Raw genomic sequence first — 23,472 nt, 5'->3', positions numbered from 1 at the left:
CCTAAAATCAGTGCACCACCAATTTAAAAGTCCAGTTCCTGGCTCATAAACTGAAGTCTTCTAGTGTCTCATAGGGTTAAAGGAGTGAAAGGGATCTCAGGGTTATTTTTTAGAAAGGTTCTAATCTTATTCCTGAGGGTTCTTCCTTCAAACAGACTCACCTCCTAAAGCCCACTTTGTCAAAAACATCATAATATTTAAGCTGATCAATTTTGAGAAAAGTGGTAAAACTTAGTTTCAGTAGCACCATTCATTGAGTTTTTCTGATATATTCTTTTTGGATTTTCTTATCTAGCATTTATACTTTTTTGGTCCTTTGTTATCTTTCAAACTGTTTTCTAATATGACAAATGGGCAAGTTACTTTGTACAACTACAAATATACCTCAATCTCTTAAGTGCCTTTTTTCCTGATTAAGTTCTGGCAAGGTTCTACACTATAGGAAGACATGCTGTTTTCTTTCACTTCCTCCGGTTTGTTCTTTCTTTGATTCTCTTTTATCTCTTCCTTCTTCCTCTTTCTTTCTGTTTTATTCCTTCTCTGTCTCATTCTCCTTCTTATTTCTCCCCTTCCCCAGTGCTACTCAGGCTTCCCACTAATATTTGGCTTTGTTATACAATGCTTAGTCCAGCAAATCTGTGCTCCTCAGGCGTTGGTGGTTCTGGGGGCTGACAGAGTTAGCCTAGTACTCCTAGGGATCACTTGATCACTTGATATCCCATTACTCATAGATTTGCTCAAGTGGGTGCCAGTAACGTCTCCATTCATCCCTGTTGTGTGCTAGCATAGCCCAATAGCATCTGCTCATTCTAGGAACATGAAGAGCCTCAAACTGATCATTCAAGATCTTGATGAAAAAGTCTGATGATCTCGTAGGTGGGCATCCATGCGATCTTTTGACGTCCCATGAAATCCAGTCGGTAATGGCTCTAGTCCAGCGACCATCTCTAAATCTCATTACGTGTCTGATTTTTGATGCCTTGGCAAATGAGACAGCATCCCTGATTCTTGAGTGTTGACGGAGGTTGGAACTCCAGATTCTTTCTCTCATTTGAGTGAAGCATGATACTACAAGCATAGCTCTTTTGATTCCTCTTTGAGAGAACCAAATAGCATTCTCATCCTGTTTTTGTAGGGTCCAGATCTCTGAGGCATATGTTAATGCAGGGAGAACAGTGGAAGCAAAGAGATGTGCTCAGAGCTGGAGGTTCTTTGTCCTTTTATTTATTTCTTCGATGCTCTTGAAGGCGTTCCAAGCTGCTCTCTTCCTCCTGCGCAACTCAGGTGCCAGGTCATTTGTCATGTTGACTTCTCGACCTAGGTACACATAACTGTTGCATTCGGAGATGTTTGTTCCGTTGAGAGTAAATAGAACGTCAGAAACAAGACTGTTTCTCATAAACATTGTCTTTGTGAGATTTACCTGTAATCCCACCTTTCCACACTCACGGTTGAAGTCGGTCAGCATTTGTGCGGCTTGGCTGATGTTTGATGTTAATAGAACGATGTCATCAGCAAAGCGGAGGTGGTGTAGTTGCTAACCATCTATCTTCACTCCCATTCCTTCCCACTCCAGTTGTCACATGACATTCTTGAGGGTCGCACTTAAGAGCTTCGGTGAAATAGTATCACCTTGCCGAACCCATCTCTTGACATCGATGATCACTTCTTTGTAGAATGGTGAGATGCTGGTAGTGAATCCATAATACAGCTCATGGAGGATCCTGATCTATTGAGTTTGAATGTCCTGATTGGCTAGGGCTTCAATGACTGCTTCCGTGTTAACAGAATCAGAGGCCTTCTTTAAATCAATGAACATTAGACATAGAGCGGCATCTTGAACTCCCAAAAAAATCTCAGTGAGCTTGGTTACCATGTGGATATGGTCGATGGTGCTGAATCCTTTTTGGAACCCAGCTTGCTCACATGGTTGTCCTTCATCTAGTGCTTTGCCAATCCTATTTAGGATGACTTGAATGAACAGCTTGTAGATGACAGACAAGAGGCAGATTGGGCGATAGTTGCCAATGTCGTGGATGTCTCCTTTCTTGAATAGTTGTAAGTCCTGCTGGTTTTCCATTGGGACAGAACTTTGCATTCAGACAGGTAGTATGTGAAGAGCCGTGCCAGTGTATTGATGAGTACTGACGGCAGGTTCTTCAAGTGTTCAGGTCTGACCTTGTCTGGGCCAGGTGCTCTTTGTTTCTTTACCCACAAGATTGTATGTTGGATTTCGGAAAGGAGAACGTTGGGAACAACATATTCATCCTGAGGAATTTGGTATGGAGGCAAGTGGATGTGGCTATTAAAGAGATCTGAGTAGAAGTCATGAATAAGCTTCTTCATTGCCCTTCTGGAAGATGTGATAGATCCATCAGGACGGCGGAGGGCAGTCATCTTGGTCCTGTAGTTGGTGAAGGACAGGCAGGCATTACAAATTCTTTTCTCAGCTTCTGCCACATCTACCAGCACTGCTGCTCTTCTGTCTTTGAGGTCTTCCTTGATTGCTTCTCTGCACTGTTTTTGAGTTCAAATGTTCACTTGTGGTTGCCTGAGGCATATGTCAAGTCAAGTTGGTGAATAAGCTCAAGGGTGTTAGAAGACAGGCCTTTTTTTGTGGTTATCTCTCTCTTGGCATTCCTCACACAATCATGGAGGTGGTGAACTAGTCGATCATATTCCTCATTAATGTTGTCAATGACGGCATCTTCCCATGTTGCCGCAACAGAGCCAAAGAGCTCCCAGTTGGTGACCGTTCCGGGAGTTCTCTTCTTAAACTTTGCAGCCCTTTTTTCCCGCTCTGTGAAGTAGAATTTTGCACGAAGGAGACGGTGGTCCGATCCCATTTGGAATTTTGGGATAACAGCAATATCAGTCATGCAAAACTGTCGATTGAATATGATGTGGTCAATTTTGTTGTGGAACCGTCCACCAGGAATCTTCCATGTCCAAAGTTTAGATTCGGCCTTCTGGAACTGTGAGTTACCATGGATGGTCTTGGTCAACATGATGAACTCAGACAGTCTGTCACCCTGTTCGTTCCATTCTAGGCCATGGGTCCTGATGTGGAGTTTTTCAGCTGATCTTCTCAGTCCAATCTTGGCATCAAAATCACTCACAATGATCTTGTAAAAGTTGTGGTCTTCTTTATAGAACCGTAAAACTTCCCAATTTCTCTTTCAACATAATTGGATGTTGGTGCGTAGACAACAAAGATAGAAACTGCTGGCAGTGATCCACATCTATTCAAGTGTAATCGTCCAATTTAGGTTGTTAGGCATTCGAATGAATCAATACTCATGGCTAAGTTCATGTTGGCAAGGACACCAACACCATCAATGCCTCTTTTGTCACATTCCATGGGACAATTCTCCAGTGTCGAAAACGTGATGTGATTGATGCCTTCTTGTCTCGCTCAGACCAATGATGTCATACTTTGTCTTGATCTTGTATCATCGCGCTTGTACCATCAGGTTCTTGATGGATGTATCAGATGCCAGTGTACGTGCATTGAAAGTATAGACAGTCATTTTTGTCTTTCTTTGTTTTGGCAGCCTAGTTCGGCCTTGAGATTTTATCAGTCTCTTCTTCCTCATCCTTCTCAATGCTGCTGTATTCAGGGTCAGGGGAATGAGATCAATTTTATTTACTGGATTTGGCATATCAAACACACCACGGATAGCTTGCCAGGCTCTGCCGTGTGGGTGGGATATTCTTGGTAGCCTGAAAACACAAACTTTACAGGTGTTCAATTTATAATTCAGGCATATGTGCTAGTATAATACTCTCAGTAGCCTGTCGGGTTCTCTGAGAGCGAGAATTAGAGAATAAGAAGTCGCGCAGCCACAAATACAGCCATGTGCTTCCGGGAGCTTGGTGTTATAATCTCTGGATCATGGCTGTTGTTGGGGGTACACGGCAGTTGGTGGGTGTAACTGTCTAGCTACTGGAAGGCCTAGTCCCGAACCGTAGGGATATTCGATGAATATAACTGACAGAACTCAGGGCCACCATCTACACCAGCACTGTTAGGAGCCATTCTGCACAGGGAATCAAACTGATTGTTGTGTACATCCAAAGATGGTATTACAACTATGTGAAATACCTCGTTCACCCTCTCCATTTGGGGTGGGGTTAGGAAGTTTATATATTCTATGCATAATTTTTTGTTCTTGTTTCAGGGCCAAGTGCTTGAGTGATCATATGTAATGTTGGGGATCAAATCTCGTTAGCCCAGTGCATAGTAAGCATGTTATTTACTGTATTCTATTTCTAGCTCTCCCTGCTTTCATCTTAAAATACCATAATGATAAAATATCTATATTTAATGTATACAGAAGGAAAGTGGTGACAAAGAGACATCTTTAATGTAGGTCCTAAATTATAACAGCATAAAGAGTGATTCACAACAACTCAGATCGAATCTTCAGTGGATCTAGTACAATTCCTCAAAGAAAGGGTTTACACAAAGCTATAGACCAGAATACATGCATAGAGTTAGAAATACAATTTATAACCACCTTTATTCAGTTTATCATAAATCAAGATAACAAAATACACATATATAAATAATTATTAGAAAATTTTCCAACTTATTTCCAAGTTTAAATCTTTATCTCAGCAATCTTTAAGTGATCATGTTATTTTCTTATTTCTCATGTTTTAGTTTTTTCCATATAACTATTTATGTGTGTATTTATCTATCTGTGAACTTTTCATTTCCAACTCCCACCTCTATAGTATACCATAAATTTGTCACTGAATAAACTTTATTTTATATACCAGAATAAAGCAAAAGTGGAAACATTTCTTGTTTTTTCTTTTTTACCATGAATGCAAACATTGTTAATGTACTGGTGATAGTGAATTAAGATTATGACACCTTATTCCTCATGTACCACAATGACATTCTGAAATAGTAACTACAGGTTTTTCTCAGTTTCCTTACATCCATCACTTATTCCACACCTATTAACACCACCCCTTGTACTATCACGGTCACGGTCGTTCCTCCCATTGTTCATCGATTTGCTCGAGTGGGCACAGTAATGTCTCCATTTTGAGACTTGTTACTGTGTTTGGCATATTTGAATACATCATGGGTAGCTTTCCAGGCTTCGCCGTGCAGGAGAGATACTCTCGGTAGCTTGCCAAGCTCTCCAAGAGGGGCGGAGGAATAGAACTCGGGACGGCCATGTTGGCTGTGTGCAAGGCAAATGCCTTACCCACTGTGCTATCGCTCCAGCCCCCCTTGTACTATACACCAGATAAACTAAGTCTACAGAAATAGTGGCTAAATTCATTAAAACCATTTCAGAAATAATTATCTTGAAACAGTAGCTATTATAAAAAGAGCCAGCCTTTCCTCCCCTGCCCCAATGAGACCCTGAGTGACCACCCACAAACTGGCCCTCTGGCTACTCAACAAGCTGCTTCAGCCATGATCCCAGAGACTCAGAAACAAATCTCACAACCCAGAGGTTTTTGGAAGAAATCCCTCCAGATTTAATTATTAAGATTCAGAATTTCAAAATTGACAACAGCTTCTGCGGCCGCGCAACATCATATGCTATTCATAATCAGCAATAGAAAATAAATGGTCTAATGTTGCCTTTTTGGCAGATCTGAGTGTTGGACTAAAATCCCAAATAATAATGGTGGGTCTGGTGTCGAAATATTGAATGTAATCAAAGTAGAGAGAGAGTGGGTGCAAATTGTCTGCCACACAGGTGGGGAAGATTGTGGGATGGGGGATATACTGGGGTTTTTGGTGGTGGAAGGTGTGTACTGGTGAAGTGACAGGTGTTTTATCATTGTATGACCGAGACTTAAACTCAAAAGCTTTGCAACTGCACTCACAGTGATTTAATAAATAAATTTATTTAAAAAAAGACAATGCATGACAACATAAAGATTTGTACTTCAGTTCTACTGGGAGGTAGATGAAAGTTATCTTATTGTTAATTTTATTGTACTCATAAAAGCCCATGGAATAAAATGTATTTTTAAGTGTGCTTGGTTGATTGATTTGGGGTCCACACCGGCAGTGCTCAGGGTTTACTCCTAACTTTAGCTCAGGAATCACTGCTGAGAGTGCTTGGGGAACCACGTGCTGTATCTGGGATTAAATCAGGGTCAGCTATATGCAAGGCAAGTGCCTTTCCTCTTGGACTATATCTTTGGCCCCAAACAGCTTAATTATTAAGGTAATTAATTCCTTTAGTATTTTTGCTAAATTCTTGGAAAGAAATCTTGACTTATTCCTGTCTCTCATGTACCTCTTCCATTCATCCCATAAGCTAATAATATTATCAGTTCTAATTTGAAACTATCACTCATTCACGTACATTCAAGATACATGAAAATATATACTGGGATGTGATTCTTCTAATCAAAATGACTGTAAATACTCGAGTCCATGCTCTTGTCTAGATTGTTACAACAACCTCCTTGTTGTTCTTACTGCTCATGTTCTTCTTTACAATATAATTACAGCATAAAATACACCCGATCATGTTGAATCCAATGTTAAAAATTATCACTATTCTCCCATATAATTTGGAATAAAATCTGGTGTTTTCAAACACTTTTAAAGTCTTTTTTTGGGTCATTTGTTACAGCTTCTTGCTACTCCTTATACAATGTGGGCATGCCCAAAAGTATCCCCACATTCAATTTAGCCTCAATACTGTGAATTTCCATAGACTTCCTTTTGTTAATTCACTTATTTTAGGATTGTCCCCTGCAATTCCATGAGAGTATGAATCTTGTCTGCTTTGATCATAGTTATGTTTCCTTAGATGAAAACATTGTGTGACAAATAGCAGATTCTAAAAAATATTAAATAAGTAATTTAATAAAATGGCACTGTAAAAAAATTTATTTCAAAATAAAATCCTAGTGAGTCAAGTCTGTTTACTACTCGCTTTATAAAATTTTAAATAAAATCGATATAAAAATTAGCAATGATGTTAGTATATTGTCAAATAGAGATAGATTAGAACAAGTTGATACATATGAACAGAATCTTTAGATATGAATGCATGTATGGTATAGAACCTAGGATACCTAGTCACGAGAATTGCATTTTCATATTAGAAACTGTTCCCTTAATGCTTAGGCAGACATAGCCAGCTGCAGTTAACCCCACAGCTAAAATGTCGCATAGTTACAATGAACTGACATACATATAGACCACTCAGTAAGATCAGGGATGGTGTATAAAGAATAACTAAGTGAGAAATGGCTAAAATATTATTCACAAAATATTTTACCTCATGACTATTAAAACCAACCTGAATAAGAATTGCAGCATTTTCTTTCTGTTCTTGTAAATTCTCAATATTATCTTTTCCTTTCATTTTTAAAATAATGCGATTTTTGATGTAGGAATCTGGCCTTGATGTCAGTTTACGTTCAATGTAACCACGCCAATATGCCTGGATTACCATAGCTGCCATACTACAAAGGAGAGAAAATAAAACTTTTGTTTTCACAAACACAGTTGCAGATTATGAGGTTCTCTTAAATTATGTAAGTACAAAATATGTTATTTATTAAAAATCAAAACCTCTGCTTATAGTCATAGAAGTAAAAAACCAGCATGGAGCCTTCAAATACAAATGAAAGGAATAGACTAATAAACAACAAGGGATATAAATCAAGGGTTTTTTCTTCCTAAAGAAGGAAGAAATAATATCAAGATTCTGTATGATATTGGAAATGTCAACATAGTAGAATGGAGCAATGATGATACAAAAGAGACACATCTTAAGTGGGAGTCAAGATGAGTTGGCAAGAGAAGATGGGATCTTGTGTAGACCGAACGGAGCACCCCTGGAGAGAAGGAACGACTCTCACTATCATCACTGTAATATCAGTCTATCAGGTCTATCAGGTCTTTGATAGTCTTGCTTTTCCTCTGGTTCCCAGACAAATAATCAAAAAAACACTTCTATATAATATACCATTTCCCTGGTCTATAGCTATTGTCCAATTTTAGGCTCTAAAAAATCATATGCTCCTTTTTTTCTTTTTTACATGTTTTCCCTTTTTTTCCCCTTGGGGTTCCCAGAAATATATCAAGTTTGGGTAACAATATGTAATTATTGTAAGTATGTTTAAAAAGTCTGCAATTATTAGTATTGTTAATGGATGTTGTGTTTCCCATGCATATTTTTCAGGAATATTATCAAAATATAGCAATAAAGTGCAGATTTTTCTATTTTATTCTTGATTCATACTTTTGAGTTTAAAAGGCATACAAAAGTGATCCTTATGTATATTTACATATACATAGATATCTTAATATGTAAGTATGCATGAATATATACATATATATGTATTCCTTCCCTAATGTTCCATTGAATGCTTTTATTAAATTAATAATTGCCAAAGTCAGTGAAGTTTTCTCTGTCTTCATATTAATACATTTAAATTAAAGTATAGTTAAATGATAGACTGCCTGACACAACCACACATTTTTTTCACAGCAATATGTTTTGGGTAAATTAGAAAGAAATGGTACAATAATTTAAAAATTTTATTAATATAATGTTACTGCTGGTGTTACCATCCTCATCATTAGAACTTTTACTAACACCTTTAGAAGCCCATATTATTTTTATATAAAAGTAAAATAAAAATTAGTTGCAAAGACTTCTGACATAAGTATATCCAAAAGAAAAAAAGCATTCTAATGGAAGATAAAGGAGCTAACACAGAGTTCTGATAGTGAAAAGATCTTGCTAAATTTTCTCCAGATTATTTATAACCTTTGTCAAATCACATTTCCCTGATTTCTTTTTCTTCTAACTTAATATAAAAATGTTCAAGCTTAACTATTTCTTCAGATCTTCATTTCCTGGAAGGCTCAGAGGTAAGAAAAAATACTTTCATATGCTGTTCTCTTATTGATCTGTCAATTTTCACAGGTGTCCCAGCTGATACATTAGAAACATTGAACCATACTTTCAATGGATCCTTTCAATATTTTTGCTTGCTTAAAAAGCATAAGCAATAGATCAAATGGATAAACTAGAGATCAGAGGGATTGGAGAGATATTATAGAGATTAAGGGGTATGTCTTTCAGGCTGTCAACCCTGGTTTGATCTTGACATCACATGGTGATTAGAGCACCGCTGGTGCACTCCTAGAGACCTCTAAGTACTCCCCAAATACTGCTCTGGAGGCCCTAACCACTGGTTGGCTGAGAATAACAGGAAAGTATTCCCACGTGTCTAGTGTACTACTTGCAAACTTCCCAATTCCAATTCCACACCTCACTCCCAAATAAGACTACAATTCATAAATGTTAAAGCCACTTTTAATATTTTTCAAAAACTTACATTAGTAAGCACATGTTCATTTTCAGCACATCACACTAGTATTTTGCTCTAGAAATCACTAAGCACTGCTCTGATCAGTGATAGCTGAAATGCCTTGTATGCAATAGGGATTCAACATGCATTTGCTAAAATAAGAGGCAGAATTTCTAAGAAAATACAAAAAAAGGTGGAAGACAACACACTTTCAGTAGCAGGCTCTGCTAGACCTAATTTAAAGGGGGAAAGAGGTTTCAACACTGAGTGAAAAGTATGCTCCAGGTATCATCTACTCAGTTGTCTCTTTTTCTTTTTGCAAAGGCAGGGACAGTGTGGGTGGGGGTTCCTAAGTACCTCCTCTGAGTGGCCACATTTTGGGAGACTGTTCTTCCTCTCTCTGCTATCCTGTGCCCCCTCACAAAAAAAAAAAAACTGAAAACATAATTAGGGTATCAGCATAAAAGATTAACATAGATCCCAACCCTTTATTAAATCATTTGGTAACATGATGAAGGCTTTTAACCAGAATAAAAAAGAAAAGTGGCACCTATAAAATAAAAAAAAAACAGACCTATATCTTACATTTTGTCATGATATCCAATATTTTGGCAGTCACTTAGTGGAGAATTTGTCATTACTGTTTCCATGGAGGGAAGTCTTTTGGTGGGGACACTGCTTCTGTTGCTGTCCTCAGCTTCTTGATGGATTGTTTCTTGACGTCTCCCTTTCCTACCTTCAAAGCAAGAGGAGGTGTCTAATGGAAAATGGACAGAATCAGAACCCTTCCTTTTCTCAGCAACATCTGGTGCTTCTGGGCTGTGTTTTCTCACATAGTTTGAGTTAAGGTCTCTCCTCTGCAGCACTGTATCACTATTTTTAGGCAATACATGTTTTTGCTGGGCTTCTAGCTCTTCTCTCATGTTGATAGTTTCATCACCTTGCTCATGTGCAAATCGATGCTCATTACTTAGTGTCATCATCTTCGTAAAATAAAGGCAAAGACTTTCTGCAGCATCCAAAGTGAATATATTTCTGACCGAATAAATAATGAGGGCATTTATAGTAAGAATTAATCCAGATAATTATAAAATTGTATACATTTACCGATATTTTCATGAACATTAAACTTTACTCAATTTTAACAACTGCATTATAAACAACTTTGTAAATCAGTGTTTAAACTAAAAAAATAGAAAAATTGTTTCTATTTATATAAAATTGATCTTGTTCTAGAAAATATGTAAATATTTGCTTAATTAATTTAGATATGTAAATCTAGAAAACTATGGAAGTTTTATAACCAATTTATTATAGGTATTTTTGATAGACATGAATGAGAAAAATGCATGCTTTTTTCACCATGAATATGAGAGATCATGGCAGCCTAAATTTAGAGATGTTATTTATGAAACAAAGATTAAAGTACTTTTGACATCAACTCTTGCCATGTGAAATATTTGTACTGGACTTTTAAACAAAGAACTTACATCATGGGAAAGTTTTTAGTCCCATTTTTCTCCGGAGAAAAAGATCCATTGCAAAGAAAATTCAATGCTTTAATACACAGATGCTTGTGATTCTTTAGAATAAATGCTGGTTAATATCATACTGAAGTTATGATTTGTTAAATTAATCAAATATTGTATGCTTTCTATATTTGAGCCATTCAATAATAATATGAAAGACTTTGCACATGTGAATCATATACTTGACTACATTTATTTTTCTTTATGTTTTGTTATTTCTAATTTTACTTTAACTTTATATTTTCTAAATAAATTTAATATACAGACAGGGTATCTTAATTATTATGTGAAACTATGCAGAATGTAGAAAATATAAAATTATTTAACTAAATCAAATAAAATAATTACTTTCTAAGGAGAAGGATTATAGTTTTAATGCTTAGCACAACAATAATTAGCCCTCTAATATATTTCAGATACGTTATATTTCATTTACATTAGTGGAAAATCATTCAGAAAAGGTTTAATTTAATATTAAGGAATGTCACAATACTAACCTCACAATGTTTGAGGTTAGAAGCTGAATCTATAATCATTTATGACTAAACATACCAGTGTAGTTTATTTTTCATTTAATTTTAATGAAACAATTTGTAATGATAATACACTGTCCAAAGAAATTGTGAAATCTAAATTTCAACATAGAGGATGTGGTCAATGTAAACTTTTAGGGCTGGAGAGATAGCACAATGGTTCGGACCCTTGCCTTTCATTTAGCCAGTGGTTTCATTCTCAGCACCATGTGTCTCCCTAAGTATTATCAAATGTAGCACTGAGGTCCCTGAGCACCATCGAGGTGGTCCGGGTAATGTCTAGCAACACAATTCTGAGTAGCACCTCATCTTTGAAGTCCCACATAGAACCTTCCCCAATAGAATCACAGAAAGTAACCCCAGAACCCTGAGCATTGCTGTAGGTCACCAAATCCTAAGAGTATTCTTCATATTAAAACAATATACACTAATACATATATTAAGGAAACTTAAATTTGCCAAAAGAGAGTTGTAAATTACCCGAGTATTTATTACAATTAAATAATTATAGCAACTGAAACTATTTCAAAGTTTCAATATGTGTTTATAAGATGAATTACTATTAAAATTATTTTGATAGGAAAAACCAACCCATGGAATTTTATGGACAGAATTATGAATGCTAATTTAGTTTAGATATTTGGAAGCATATATTAGCATTCCAGTTATACATATAAGATCATAATTAAAAATGTAATCATTTTCCTTTTCAGTTGAAATTTCTAATGCAACACAAATTTTACAATAGTTATGGAAAGGTCCATTTTCATTTTGAATTAAAATTTTGGATGGTAATACCTCTAACCTCAAAAGTTCTATCACTGTTATTTTTTATTTTCATTCTGAATTATAATTTTTGGTGTATAATACAAAGTTCCATTAATTTTGTTTCTAATTTAACTCCTGTAATAGCTTAATATATAAATTAAACATACGTACAATCTGATACCTTATGTATAATAAATATATCTATTAAAAACTTGCCTTGTTGTATCATGCTAAGTGAAATGAGTCAAAAAGAGAGGGGCAGACATAGAAAGATCATACTCATCTGTGGAATATAAAGTAACAGAATGGGAGACTAGCACCCAAGAATAGTAGAAATAAGTACCGAGAGGTTTGCTCCATGGCTTGGAAACTGGCCTCAGATGCTGGAGGAAAAGGCAGCTCAGATAGAGAAGGGAACACCAGGTAAAGTGTGTTTGGAGAACCCACTTGGAATGGGAGATATGCGCTGAAAGTAGACTATAGATCACGATGGCCACTCAGTATCTCTATTGCAAACCACAGCATCCAAAAGGAGAGAAAGAACAAAAGGGAATGCCCTGCCACAGAGGAGAGGTAGGGTGAAGGGGGTGGGGTTGGGGGTGGGATACTGGGATCATCCGTGGTGGAGAACGGGCACTGGTGGAAGGATGGGTACTCGAGCATTGTATGACTGAAACACAAGAATGAAAGTTTGTAAGTCTGTAACTGTACCTCATGGTGATTCACTAATAGAAAACTAAAAAATGAAAAAAAAATACTTGCCTTGCTCCAAAGTAACTGTTTATTCATTTAATTTTCTATTATATCTAATGCTGTACTATTTGAGTAAAGTATAATATATGGAGAAGTATTATGGTCTTATGGTCATTGGTGAAATAAATTTATAACCATCTACATGAATGACTGTATCTTTACAGGATGCAATCTTTATTTTCATTTATTTTAAAATGTATATTTCAAATTGCATTCATTACACACGCTAATATATTTTGAATAATAAGAATTAAAGTCTAGTTTTCTAAAGGTGAATATCCCTGAAACATACTGCTTTAAAGTCCAAAACAGTATGGTTATATTAATCAGATTATTTTAAGTAATATGCATTACTTCTTTTAGAAATGACAAGGAATATATAATACTCTTACCTTTTTCCAGTAATATACTTTTCGACCAATAATTTTAATTCTCTAATCTGGGACTGGCTAAATTCCAGCAGACAGCGAAATTCTGGTTGGTAGGATTCTTCCATGTGGTTTTCTAAATAAGAGTTTAACATTTCACCATTGAGGATTCTTAGAGCAGGTAAGATCTTAAGTAAAAAATTCCTATTGAAAACAGGAAAAATGCAATAATTTTGAAAAGAGTTTAAAACTAAAGTAAATTTCAGTTACATTCTGATTAAATGACAACTCAGAGAACTGAGAAAATGCAGATATGTAGAGAAAGCAATACTGTAAAATTTGTTTTAAATTTTATTTGTTATAAAACTGTATGTTTTGTTTGTTCAGTTTGGGAATCAAATCCAGTGGTATTTGTGGCTTACTTCTGACTCTGTGCGAGAGAACACACCTTGTAGTATTTGGGGACTATGTGTGGTGCTGGAGAACAGAAAGCAAGTGCCTTAATACCTGTGCTATCTTTCCAGCCTTTAACATTTTATATTCATGTTTCTCATGCATAAATATTTGTTTTCCACTTAAATGCAAATGGAAAATTTAAGCAGTTAGAAACTTGAGAATGGTAGAAAAAAGGCTGTATTTATGGTAATCACATGATAATCAGATAACAAAAAGCTGTACTTATAAATCAGCTGTACTTTTTTTTTTTTTTTGCTTTTTTGGGTCACACCCAGCGATGCACAGGGCTTACTTCTGGCTCATGCACTCAGGGATTACTCCTGGTGGTGCTCGAGGGACCATATGGGATGCTGGGAATCAAACCCCGTTTGGCCGGGCATGGAAGGCAAATGACCTACCACCCCAGATGAACTTTTTTAAAACAAGGTTATTAAAGTACCATTACTGAACGCTGTTGTTTACTTCAGAAATAGATTGGAACTCTGATTGTTTCATAGTAAAATATATTGAGAAAAGAGGTGAAGTAAAATATATTGAAAATAATAGGTGAGGTTTACCATATTTTTCATGACGTAGATATCTAAAATTACGATAAATCTTAAAATCCTAAAATCTTGCTAAGGATCAAACTAATAAATATTTAATAAAAATGGAAATCTCTATCAATTTAAATGATTATTGTGAAATAAAATGGCGTGGCAAAAACTTTTTAGTGGACCTAGCCATTTAAGAAACATACCTAGTCTTTCTACAAATATATCATGGGGGAGAGGGCTTTTTTTTTTTTTCAGAAGACCACTTTTCAAAGGTAATAATGTACTTTTTGAAACAATAAAACTTCATGGTCAAAAACCTGTTATGAAGAAAACTATATTATTTTGATAAAAGATAACAAGATCAAATAAATGGAAAGATATTTTTGTGTACCTTTATATTACCTTTATATTAAAGTGTCTGGGATGGGGGTGGAATCAGCACATCATTCTTGCCCTGCCGAGACCACGAATTGCCCCCCATGAGTGGCTCTCTGGCATGGCCATGGCCCCAGAGGCACACAGACCTAATTCGGAACCCAGTGGCTTTTGGCAGAGATGTGAATGGACTGTACATTAAGCTATGGCGCCATGCCCCACCCCCCAGAGGGAAAGGGTGTCTTTATCTTCCACCCACCCCCCCCAGCTGGCGGCATGGTGACCACTGCCTCAGAGCTTATTGGACAACCAGGTATAAGCCGACAGTGACGGGGCAACTGTGGCCTCATGGGATGGGGGGTGGAACTGGCACATCCTTCTTGCCCTGCTGAGACCACAAGTTGCCCCCCATGAGCGGCTCTCCAGCATGGCCATGGCCCCAGAGGCTCACAGACCAATCTTGGAACTATGCAGCTTTTTGCAGAAATTCCTCCATACTTAATTAGTAAACTATCAGAAATCCAAATCAGAAAACATCACACGGTCCTCATAACCAGCAAGAGAAAACAAATATTTCACGATGGCTTTTCAGCAGGTTTGATTGTTGGGAGAAAATTCCAAATAACAAGGATGCATCTTTTTTTGAAATAATGAATGTAATCAAAGTAGAGAGAGAGTTAAGTGGAAATCATCTGCTTCACAGGCATGGGGAGTCATGGGATTGGATAGGAGGTATATTGGGGTTCTTGGTGGGGGACAATATGCACTGGTGAAGGGATGGGTGATTGGTCATTGTATGACCGAGTCTTAAACCTGAAAGCTTTGTAACTGTTCTTATGGTGATTCAATAAATAAATTTTTAAAAAAATAATAAAATGAAAAAAAGTCTCTAAACTGTTTACTTTAATTAAAATACTTTAAATTAACTTTGTATATAAAATTTTTGTTTTTCTGCCTCTTCTAGACTACAATATACATTTAAAACTGTTGATTTTTATAATAAATATACAAATTAAACTATTTAATTTTAAAATATATTTTTCCTTCTATTAAGGAAAATTTCTCATATCTATATGTTATTAGTGCATGTAGTGCCCTTAAGTTCAAATGCCACTTTATGAGTCTATAATGAATATAGTAGAAAGTTCTGTCTCAAGTTGATTCATGCTGGAAATGAAGTATAAGAATATTGTGAGATTTCACATTAGTTTTTTCAGCTGGGTTCATCCTAGCCAAGAGCTGAATCAATATTTCATTTAGTGAAAATTTCCTGTGAATATTCTGTCACTTAAGAAGCTCTATTAATCATCAATGAATGAAACACACTCCCAAAGGAGATTCTTAACTGAATCTGCAGATTAAGGTTTTAAAAGAGATTTTTTTTTTTCAGTGCATCAGTTTTGTCCATGTTATCACTGGCTAGACATGAAAGTAAGAAGCCAATTGGGAAATTCTATAACTAATCCCTCTTTTGGTACCAAGGGGTTATATAAAGTTCATTGGATCTCACTATTAAAGTTAAATCTTTCATTAATAAATTCTATTTGACAGTTTACTAGATTTTAAAGCCTCTGCACTGTAGCACTGTAGCACTGTCCTCCCATTGTTCATTGATTTGGTCGAACAGGAACCAGTAACGTCTCTATTGCAAGACTTGTTATTACTGTTTCTGGCATATCAAATACGCCACGGGGAGCTTGCCAGGTTCTGCTGCGCAGGTGGGATACTCTTGATGGCTTGCCGGGCTCTCAGAGAGGCACAAAGGAATCAAACCCAGGTCAGCCACGTGCAAGGCAAACACCCTACCTGTTGTGCTATTGCTCCAGCCCTAGATAAATGAATCCTTTAAAATCATAAAAATTCTATTTAGGTTAACAGATAGAAGTAAAATTTGACAGGCAAAAATTTTAAAATTGATGTAACTAGTCTAGAATTTATTCAAACATAACATAAATTCTAATATCTAAATAATTAAGTAATAAATATACAGCCTAAGTTATTTCCATGATATAATTGTTTTCTTTAAAACTATTAAGTATATATGTACCTATATATAATTAACATGATAATATCTCAATATACACCTTTATATATTTGCAACAGATTCATATTAATAAATTTCTCTAAAACTATATTTTGGTCATAAAATAAGTGTGTATTTTCCATACAGACAAAATAATAAATAAACCAAAGATTATTAAAGACCTGGGCTTACTTTTAGTTGTGATAAGTAACATAATAGCTGTTCTGACAGACATTGGTTCTGCATCAGTAAGAGAATTCACATTGTGTTTGCCTAACACCTCATTGAAAAATAGGCTCTAATGAACTTTCTCTGAATAATAAGCTCATTACTTAATTTTGTTACCATAGACTTGTTATGTAATTGGGAAAGTAAAGGCACTTATCTAAAAACAAATCACCAGATGTTTTCACCATTAAAAAAAATCACTTTCTGAGATGAACTTTTTTTGTATAATATTGAACTATTCTTTTTGTAGGGACACTTGATTCCAAGACCTGGCTCATAGAAGTGAACACTCAATCCTTGGACATAGCACTGTAGCACTGTCCTTCATTGTTCATCCATTTGCTCGAGTGGGCACCAGTAATGTCTCCATTGTGAGACTTGTTGATACTATTTTTGGCATATCGAATATGTCGCGGGTAGCTTGCAAGGCTCTGCTGTGTGGGCGGGATACTCTTGGTAGCTTGCTGGGCTCTCTGACATGGGGGGAGGAATCGAACCCGAGTCAGCTACGTGCAAGTCAAACGCCCTACCCACTGCTTCAGCCCTACACTCAATACTTAGGCATAAGTGCTTTAAATCTCAATAAAGAGCATCTCATCTGGAAAGCATGATCTTGTTCAAGAGTATCTTGACTGCTGCTATTTGAGATGAGGGAGGAGAATTTCAGAAAGTAGGAAAAGATGGTTAAAAATATTTATGTTACCTTTAAGATATGCAAGGAATTTAAATAGCTATAAATACTGGTGCCATTATTACTTGGTATTTATTACTTACATAAAATACAAAAAGACTGATTTCTTAGGGAAAATTGAAGGTAAGGAAATTCATTTAAAATTACTGCAATATTCCAGGGAGCAGAGAGATGGTCCACCAGGTAGGTCATTTGCCATGCACAAGGCCACCTGGTGTGGAGACCCGGCATTGCATATGGTTTCCAGAGCCTGCAAAGAGCGATTTCTTAGCATAGAGCCAGGAGGATACTTCACACAGCATTAGGTATCACCTCAAAATCAGCCCACTCCCCAAATTTCTAAACAAGTATATTTTCTATTTTATAAATTCAAAGTTAAAAATTAAAAATAAAAATCTTTTGGGGCTGGAGTGATAGCACAGTGGGTAGGGCTTTTGCCTTGTACGCGGCTGACCCGGGATCAATTCCCAGCATCCCATATGGTCCCCTGGGCACCGCCAGGGGTAATTCCTGAGTGTATGAGCCAGGAGTAACCCCTGTGCATTGCCGGGTGTGACCCAAGAAGCAAAAAAAAAAATCTTTTTAAAAAATTTTTCCTTTTTCAAAAATTTTTTCTCATTTATTTTTAATATAATTGCATTAAATTTTCCCAAAGAATTTGCATATTCAGAAAAGTGTTCATCAAATTATGTTTCTCCTACTATCATAAAACATTCATGGGGAGCGACAATGCTTCTTTACCTCCAGTTTATTTCCTGAAGTATTGGGTTTCCAGTGAGAGATAATTCACGGAGAGAATAGCATGAATCAAACCAGCTTTTGGCACTTGAAAGATCTACCAAAAAAAGGACAATAAAAATAATTATAAAAGGTAACACAAAGAAAAACATATAAATCATTGACTATTGTATTTACTAGTTAGCTATTAAAAGCAAGAAAAACAATTTAAACTTTAAAATTCAATGATAAGAGATAATGTTTTAAGAATATAAACCATGACACATATGTATTTATGTATCCAGATACATAAATATTTTTACCCTGTAGCAGTTGTATTAATTATTAAAATAATACTACTTCTTTGTAATTCAGGTTTGCTAATCTTTATCCCATAGGATGATGACTGACATTGAGATAATGTGTGTAAGGGGCCTTAACAGCTCACACAGATTGTAAACCAAATTTAAAAAAAGTGAGATTATTTTTAAAAAGTTTTAAAACTAAGCAGACACCTAAAGAGAATTATATTGTTATCTTATACTTTCAAAAGTAAAAAAAAAACAGTAGGTCAGTTTATAAATATTATCCCTGGTAATTTACACCAGAATTGTTCTCACATAAAAAACATATTACTGAATGGGAAATAATATTCTTATTCAACACATAAGATAAAGACCTGATATCCAGGATATATAAAGTACTAACAAAAATCAACAACAACAAAAACCCACTGGGAGAGGAAATAAACAGATACTTCTCAGAGGAAGACAGGGGATGACCAAAAAGACATGAAAGAGTGCTCAGCATCACTTATTATTAGAGAATTTCAAATCAAGATGACAAAGATATCTTCTCACACCTGTGAGAATTGCACATATCAAAAATATTAGGGACAATCTGTGTTGTCAGGGATATGGTGAAAAAGAAATTCTCATTCACTGGTGGGAATTTTGTCTGGACAAATCCTGGGGAAAACAGTATGGAGAGCTCACAGGGAATTTAGAATTGAGCTGCCATATGACCCAGCAATTCCACTTTTGGGCATCAACCTCCAGGACAAAAAAACATTCATTCAAAAGGCCATATACACAGTTATTCATTGCAGCACTTAATGCAATAGCTAAGAAATGGAATCAACCTAGGTGCCCAACAAAAGATGCGGGATTGTGAAGATATGGTATATATAAAGGAATACTATGCAGCCTCAAAGAAAGATGAAATCATGCAATTTGCTGCAACTTTGTTGGAACTGAAAGACATCCATGGTGAGTGAAATAAGCTAGAAGGTCAACACAGAATAACTTCACTTATCAGTGGTGTAAAAAGTAACAGAAGAAAAAGGTCAAACACATGATGACCTCACTTATCAGTCACGACCACGATCACGACCATCCTGTTATTCGTCGATTGCCTTGAGCAGGCCCCAGTAACGTCTCCTTCATCCTAGCCCTGAGATTTTTAAGAAAGTGCCATATTCAAGGCTCTTTAGGAGAATGAGACCCATCACTGTTACTGGTATTTGGCATATTGGGTACGCCACGGGGAGTTTTCCAGACTCTGCCGTGTGGGTAGGTTACATTCGGTAGCCCGCCAGTATGTCCAAAGTAGGAATGAGATAATAAGATGTCCCACGGCCGCATTTGCTTCCGGGAGCTGGGTTTTTATAGTCTCTGAGTCTTGGCCATTGATGGGATGTCCATTAAAAATTTTTTCTTAAGTGAATAATCGTATTAGGGCACTCACTACAAATCAACAACAGGTAAATTCAGTAACAGAACAGCAAACTATAGTGGCTACAATACAAGAAAGAATAGAAAAGTACCTGCCAGAGAGGCGGGTTAGGGTGGCAGGAGGGAAACTGGGGACATCGGTGGTGGGAAATGTAAACCAGTGAAGGGATGGGTATTGAAACATTGTATAACTGAAACTCAATCATGAATAACTTTATAACTATCTATCTCCTGATGAGTCAATTAAGAAAAAGAAAAATGTGTAGTAGTAACAATGTATCAGTAAGGAATAACCAACCAACTAGCTTTAACATAAATTCTAAATCAAGAAAAAGTTCCCAAAGTGAAGTGAATGGAAAGACTACAATCAGTAAGCGAGATACTCACTTTTGACAATGGGGCGCTTTTTCTGGTGTAGGGGTGACAGTGTACTGCACCTGGTGGTGCTCAGGGGTTACTCCTTGCTGTGCTCAGGGGTCCTGGACATCAAACTTGAGCCTCCAGGAAACAAAGCATGTGCTCTAGCAAGCTGAGCTATTTCTCCAGCCCCAGACCAGATGGGGTAAGTCAGAGCACAGTCATTGAAAATAGAGAAGGAAAAGGACTGGAGCAATAGCATAACAGGTAGGGCGTTTGCCTTGCACACGGCCGACCTGGGTTCAATTCCCAGCATCCCATATGGTCCCCTGAGCACTGCCAGGAGTAATTCCTGAGTGCAGAGCCAGGAGTAACCCAAAAAACAATTTAAAAAAAAAGAGAGAAGGACAGAGATGAAACAGATACGGCTAAAAGGTGAGTACTACTTAATCTGTGTGTACTACGGGCAGGCAGATTACTTTATTATTCCATTCTCCTTTTGCTAACAGATTTGAACTTTGAACTTTTCTATGATAAAAATGTTAATAGAAAAAAAAGGGCAAGCAGGGTAACAGAATGTAATTCTGTTAAGTACAATCAGTTTTTATTTTTGAACAACCAGCAACCAAATTCTCATATATTCCTAGTCATTCAAAACAGAACACTGAGAGCTTAGTAATGTATAAAATAATTCAGTGAGAAAATGTAATATAGTAAAAGGGGAATCCTCGATCAGCCTTAGCCCTAGAGTATTAGGAGGAATAAGGACAGAGAAGGAAAGAAACCAAGGGGTGGGGGGGCGGTGGAGGAAGAAGTGAAAGGGAAGTAATGGGATAAAAGGAGTCAGGGCCCTGGATATACCTGTGAAGTGGAAGAGTGGTCTAGCTATCTATCTAAAGCACATACTCAATAACAATGAAGACACAAGATTTAAACAACCACAGGACTTTGAAATGTGTCTGTCAAGGTGGCAGGTGTGAGATTAGTGGGTGGGGGGGAGGGAACATGGAAATTCTAGTGGAGGGAAGTTGAGACCAATGCTGGGATTGGTGTCAAATTATGCATGCTTAAATCAATCAATAACTTTGCAAATCATAGATCTTTAAATAAATAACAGTTTTAAAAATGAAATAGAAGGGGTTGGAGTGATAGCACAGCAGGTAGGGTGTTTGCCTTACACGTGGCCGACCAGGGTTTGATTCCCAGCATCCCATATGGTCCCCCAGCACCATCAGGAGTAAATCCTGAGTGCAGAGCCAGGAGTAACCCCTGTCTGTGCATCACCGGATGTAACCCAAAAAGGAAAAAAAAAGAAATGGAAGATATGGGCCTAGCAGAAAAATAGGGCTCTTAACTCATCAGAGTACACATTCTTCTACAGTGCACGTGGGACACTTTCTAAGAGTTGACCACATAATGGGTCACAAAACAGCACTGTAACACTGTAGCACTGTTCTCCCATTGTTCATCAATTTCCTGGAGCGGGCACCAGTAATGTCTCCATTGTAGACTTGTTGTTACTGTTTTTGGCATATCAGATATGCCACGGGGAATTTGACAGGATCTGCTGTGCGGGTGGGAAACTCTTGGTAGCTTTCTGGGCTCTTCGGGGGGGGGAGGGGAGAAGGAATCGAACCCAGGTCAGCTGTGTGCAAGGCAAACACCCTACCCACTGTGCTATCGCTCAAGCCCATCACAAAACATATCTCCTTAAAATCAAATAAGTTATAAATTATATCAAATAACCTTCCAGATCATGAGGCTCTGAAAATTAAAATAAACCATAAACAGAAATGGGGGGAAAACTCAACACTAAAAATTAAACAATTCATAACTGAACAATCAGTTATATAATGAAGAAATAAAATTACTTCTGAAAACAAATGAAAATGAAGATTGAGTTATCAGAACATAAGGAACACAGCAAAAGTGAAGTTAAGAGGAAAGTTCACAGAATGCACGTGTTCACTAGGAAGCAAGAAAAGTCTCATATAAAGAACACAATAGTACAGTGTAGGGAGCTTGAAAAAGATCAACAAAAGGTATTCAAAACTAACAGAATAAAGGAAATAATAAAACTTAGAGAATAAATTAATAAAATAAAAACAAAATATAAAAATCAGTGAAATCAAGAGCTGATTCTGTAAAAGAAAAAACAAGATTGACTATTTTCAGTAAGGGTCACAAAGAAAGAACAAGAGAAAATCCTTCTGCCAAATCAGAAATGAAAGAATAGATATCAAAATAGATAGCACAGAAAGTAAAGTCTCATCATGAATTGATTACTTTGAAAATCTTGATGCCATTAGACTAGAGAACCTAGAAGAAATGGATACACTTTTGAACACCTATAACCTCCAAAGTTGAAACAAGAGTAAGCAGAGCACCTGGATAGGCCTGCTCGCTTCGGCAGCACATATACTAAAATTGGAACAATACAGAGAAGATTAGCATGGCCCCTGTGCAAGGATGACACGCAAATTTGTGAAGCGTTCCATATTTTTAAAAGAGACTCCAACAGAAACACTCCAAGACATATTATAGTTAGAATGATCGATGCTGCCGATAGAGACACAGTACTGCAAGCAGCAAGGGCAAAAAAGGAAATCACATACAAAGGAGCACCCCTGAGATTCACAGCAGACCTATCAGAGGAAACCCTACAAGCCCAAAGGCAGTGGCGAGATATAGTCAAAAAACTCACTGAAATGAATGCTTCACTGAGAATACTCTATCCGGCTAAACTCTCACTCAAAATCCAAGGAACGCTACACTATTTTCTAGATAAACAGTAGCTCAGGAACTTCATAGACTCAAAACCAAACCTAAAACAAGGCCTAAAGGGGCTACTATAAGACAAGGCAAATCCTACAACCACAGCACACCCGCACAGAAACATGACACAAAACCCCATAACCATACTCTCTCTCAATGTCAACGGTCTCAATTCACCATTTAAGAGACACAGAGTGGCAAAATGGATACAGAGACAGAACCCAACATTCTGCTGCCTACAAGAAACTCATCTCGACACTCAGAGCAAACACAGACTCAAAGTCAAAGGATGGAAAACAATCCTGCAAG

The 23,472-nt window shown here is 36.8% G+C and overlaps 1 protein-coding gene and 1 non-coding gene across 2 annotated transcripts in view; one reads left to right on the top strand and one right to left on the bottom strand.

Moving 5' to 3' along the window:
- Positions 1-23,472, bottom strand: part of LRRIQ1 (leucine rich repeats and IQ motif containing 1) — a 246,312-nt gene that overhangs the window by 147,784 nt on the left and 75,056 nt on the right. Inside the window, exons 14-17 of the mRNA XM_056116978.1 lie at positions 18,323-18,416; positions 13,297-13,476; positions 9,907-10,356; positions 7,296-7,461 (exon numbers count right to left, since the gene is read on the bottom strand). Coding sequence (XP_055972953.1) covers positions 7,296-7,461; positions 9,907-10,356; positions 13,297-13,476; positions 18,323-18,416 — 890 coding nt within the window. The remainder of the gene's footprint in view (positions 1-7,295; positions 7,462-9,906; positions 10,357-13,296; positions 13,477-18,322; positions 18,417-23,472) is intronic.
- On the top strand, positions 22,786-22,892 carry LOC130029604 (U6 spliceosomal RNA). The gene has a single exon (XR_008793378.1). It is a non-coding gene; the product is annotated as a U6 spliceosomal RNA (small nuclear RNA).

Source organism: Sorex fumeus, unplaced genomic scaffold, assembly GCF_029834395.1.
Source record: "Sorex fumeus unplaced genomic scaffold, SorFum_2.1 ptg000003l, whole genome shotgun sequence".
Classification (NCBI taxonomy): Eukaryota; Metazoa; Chordata; class Mammalia; order Eulipotyphla; family Soricidae; genus Sorex; species Sorex fumeus.
The sequence above is the reverse complement of the archived record's forward strand: the minus strand, read 5'-3'. Positions and strand labels throughout refer to the sequence as shown.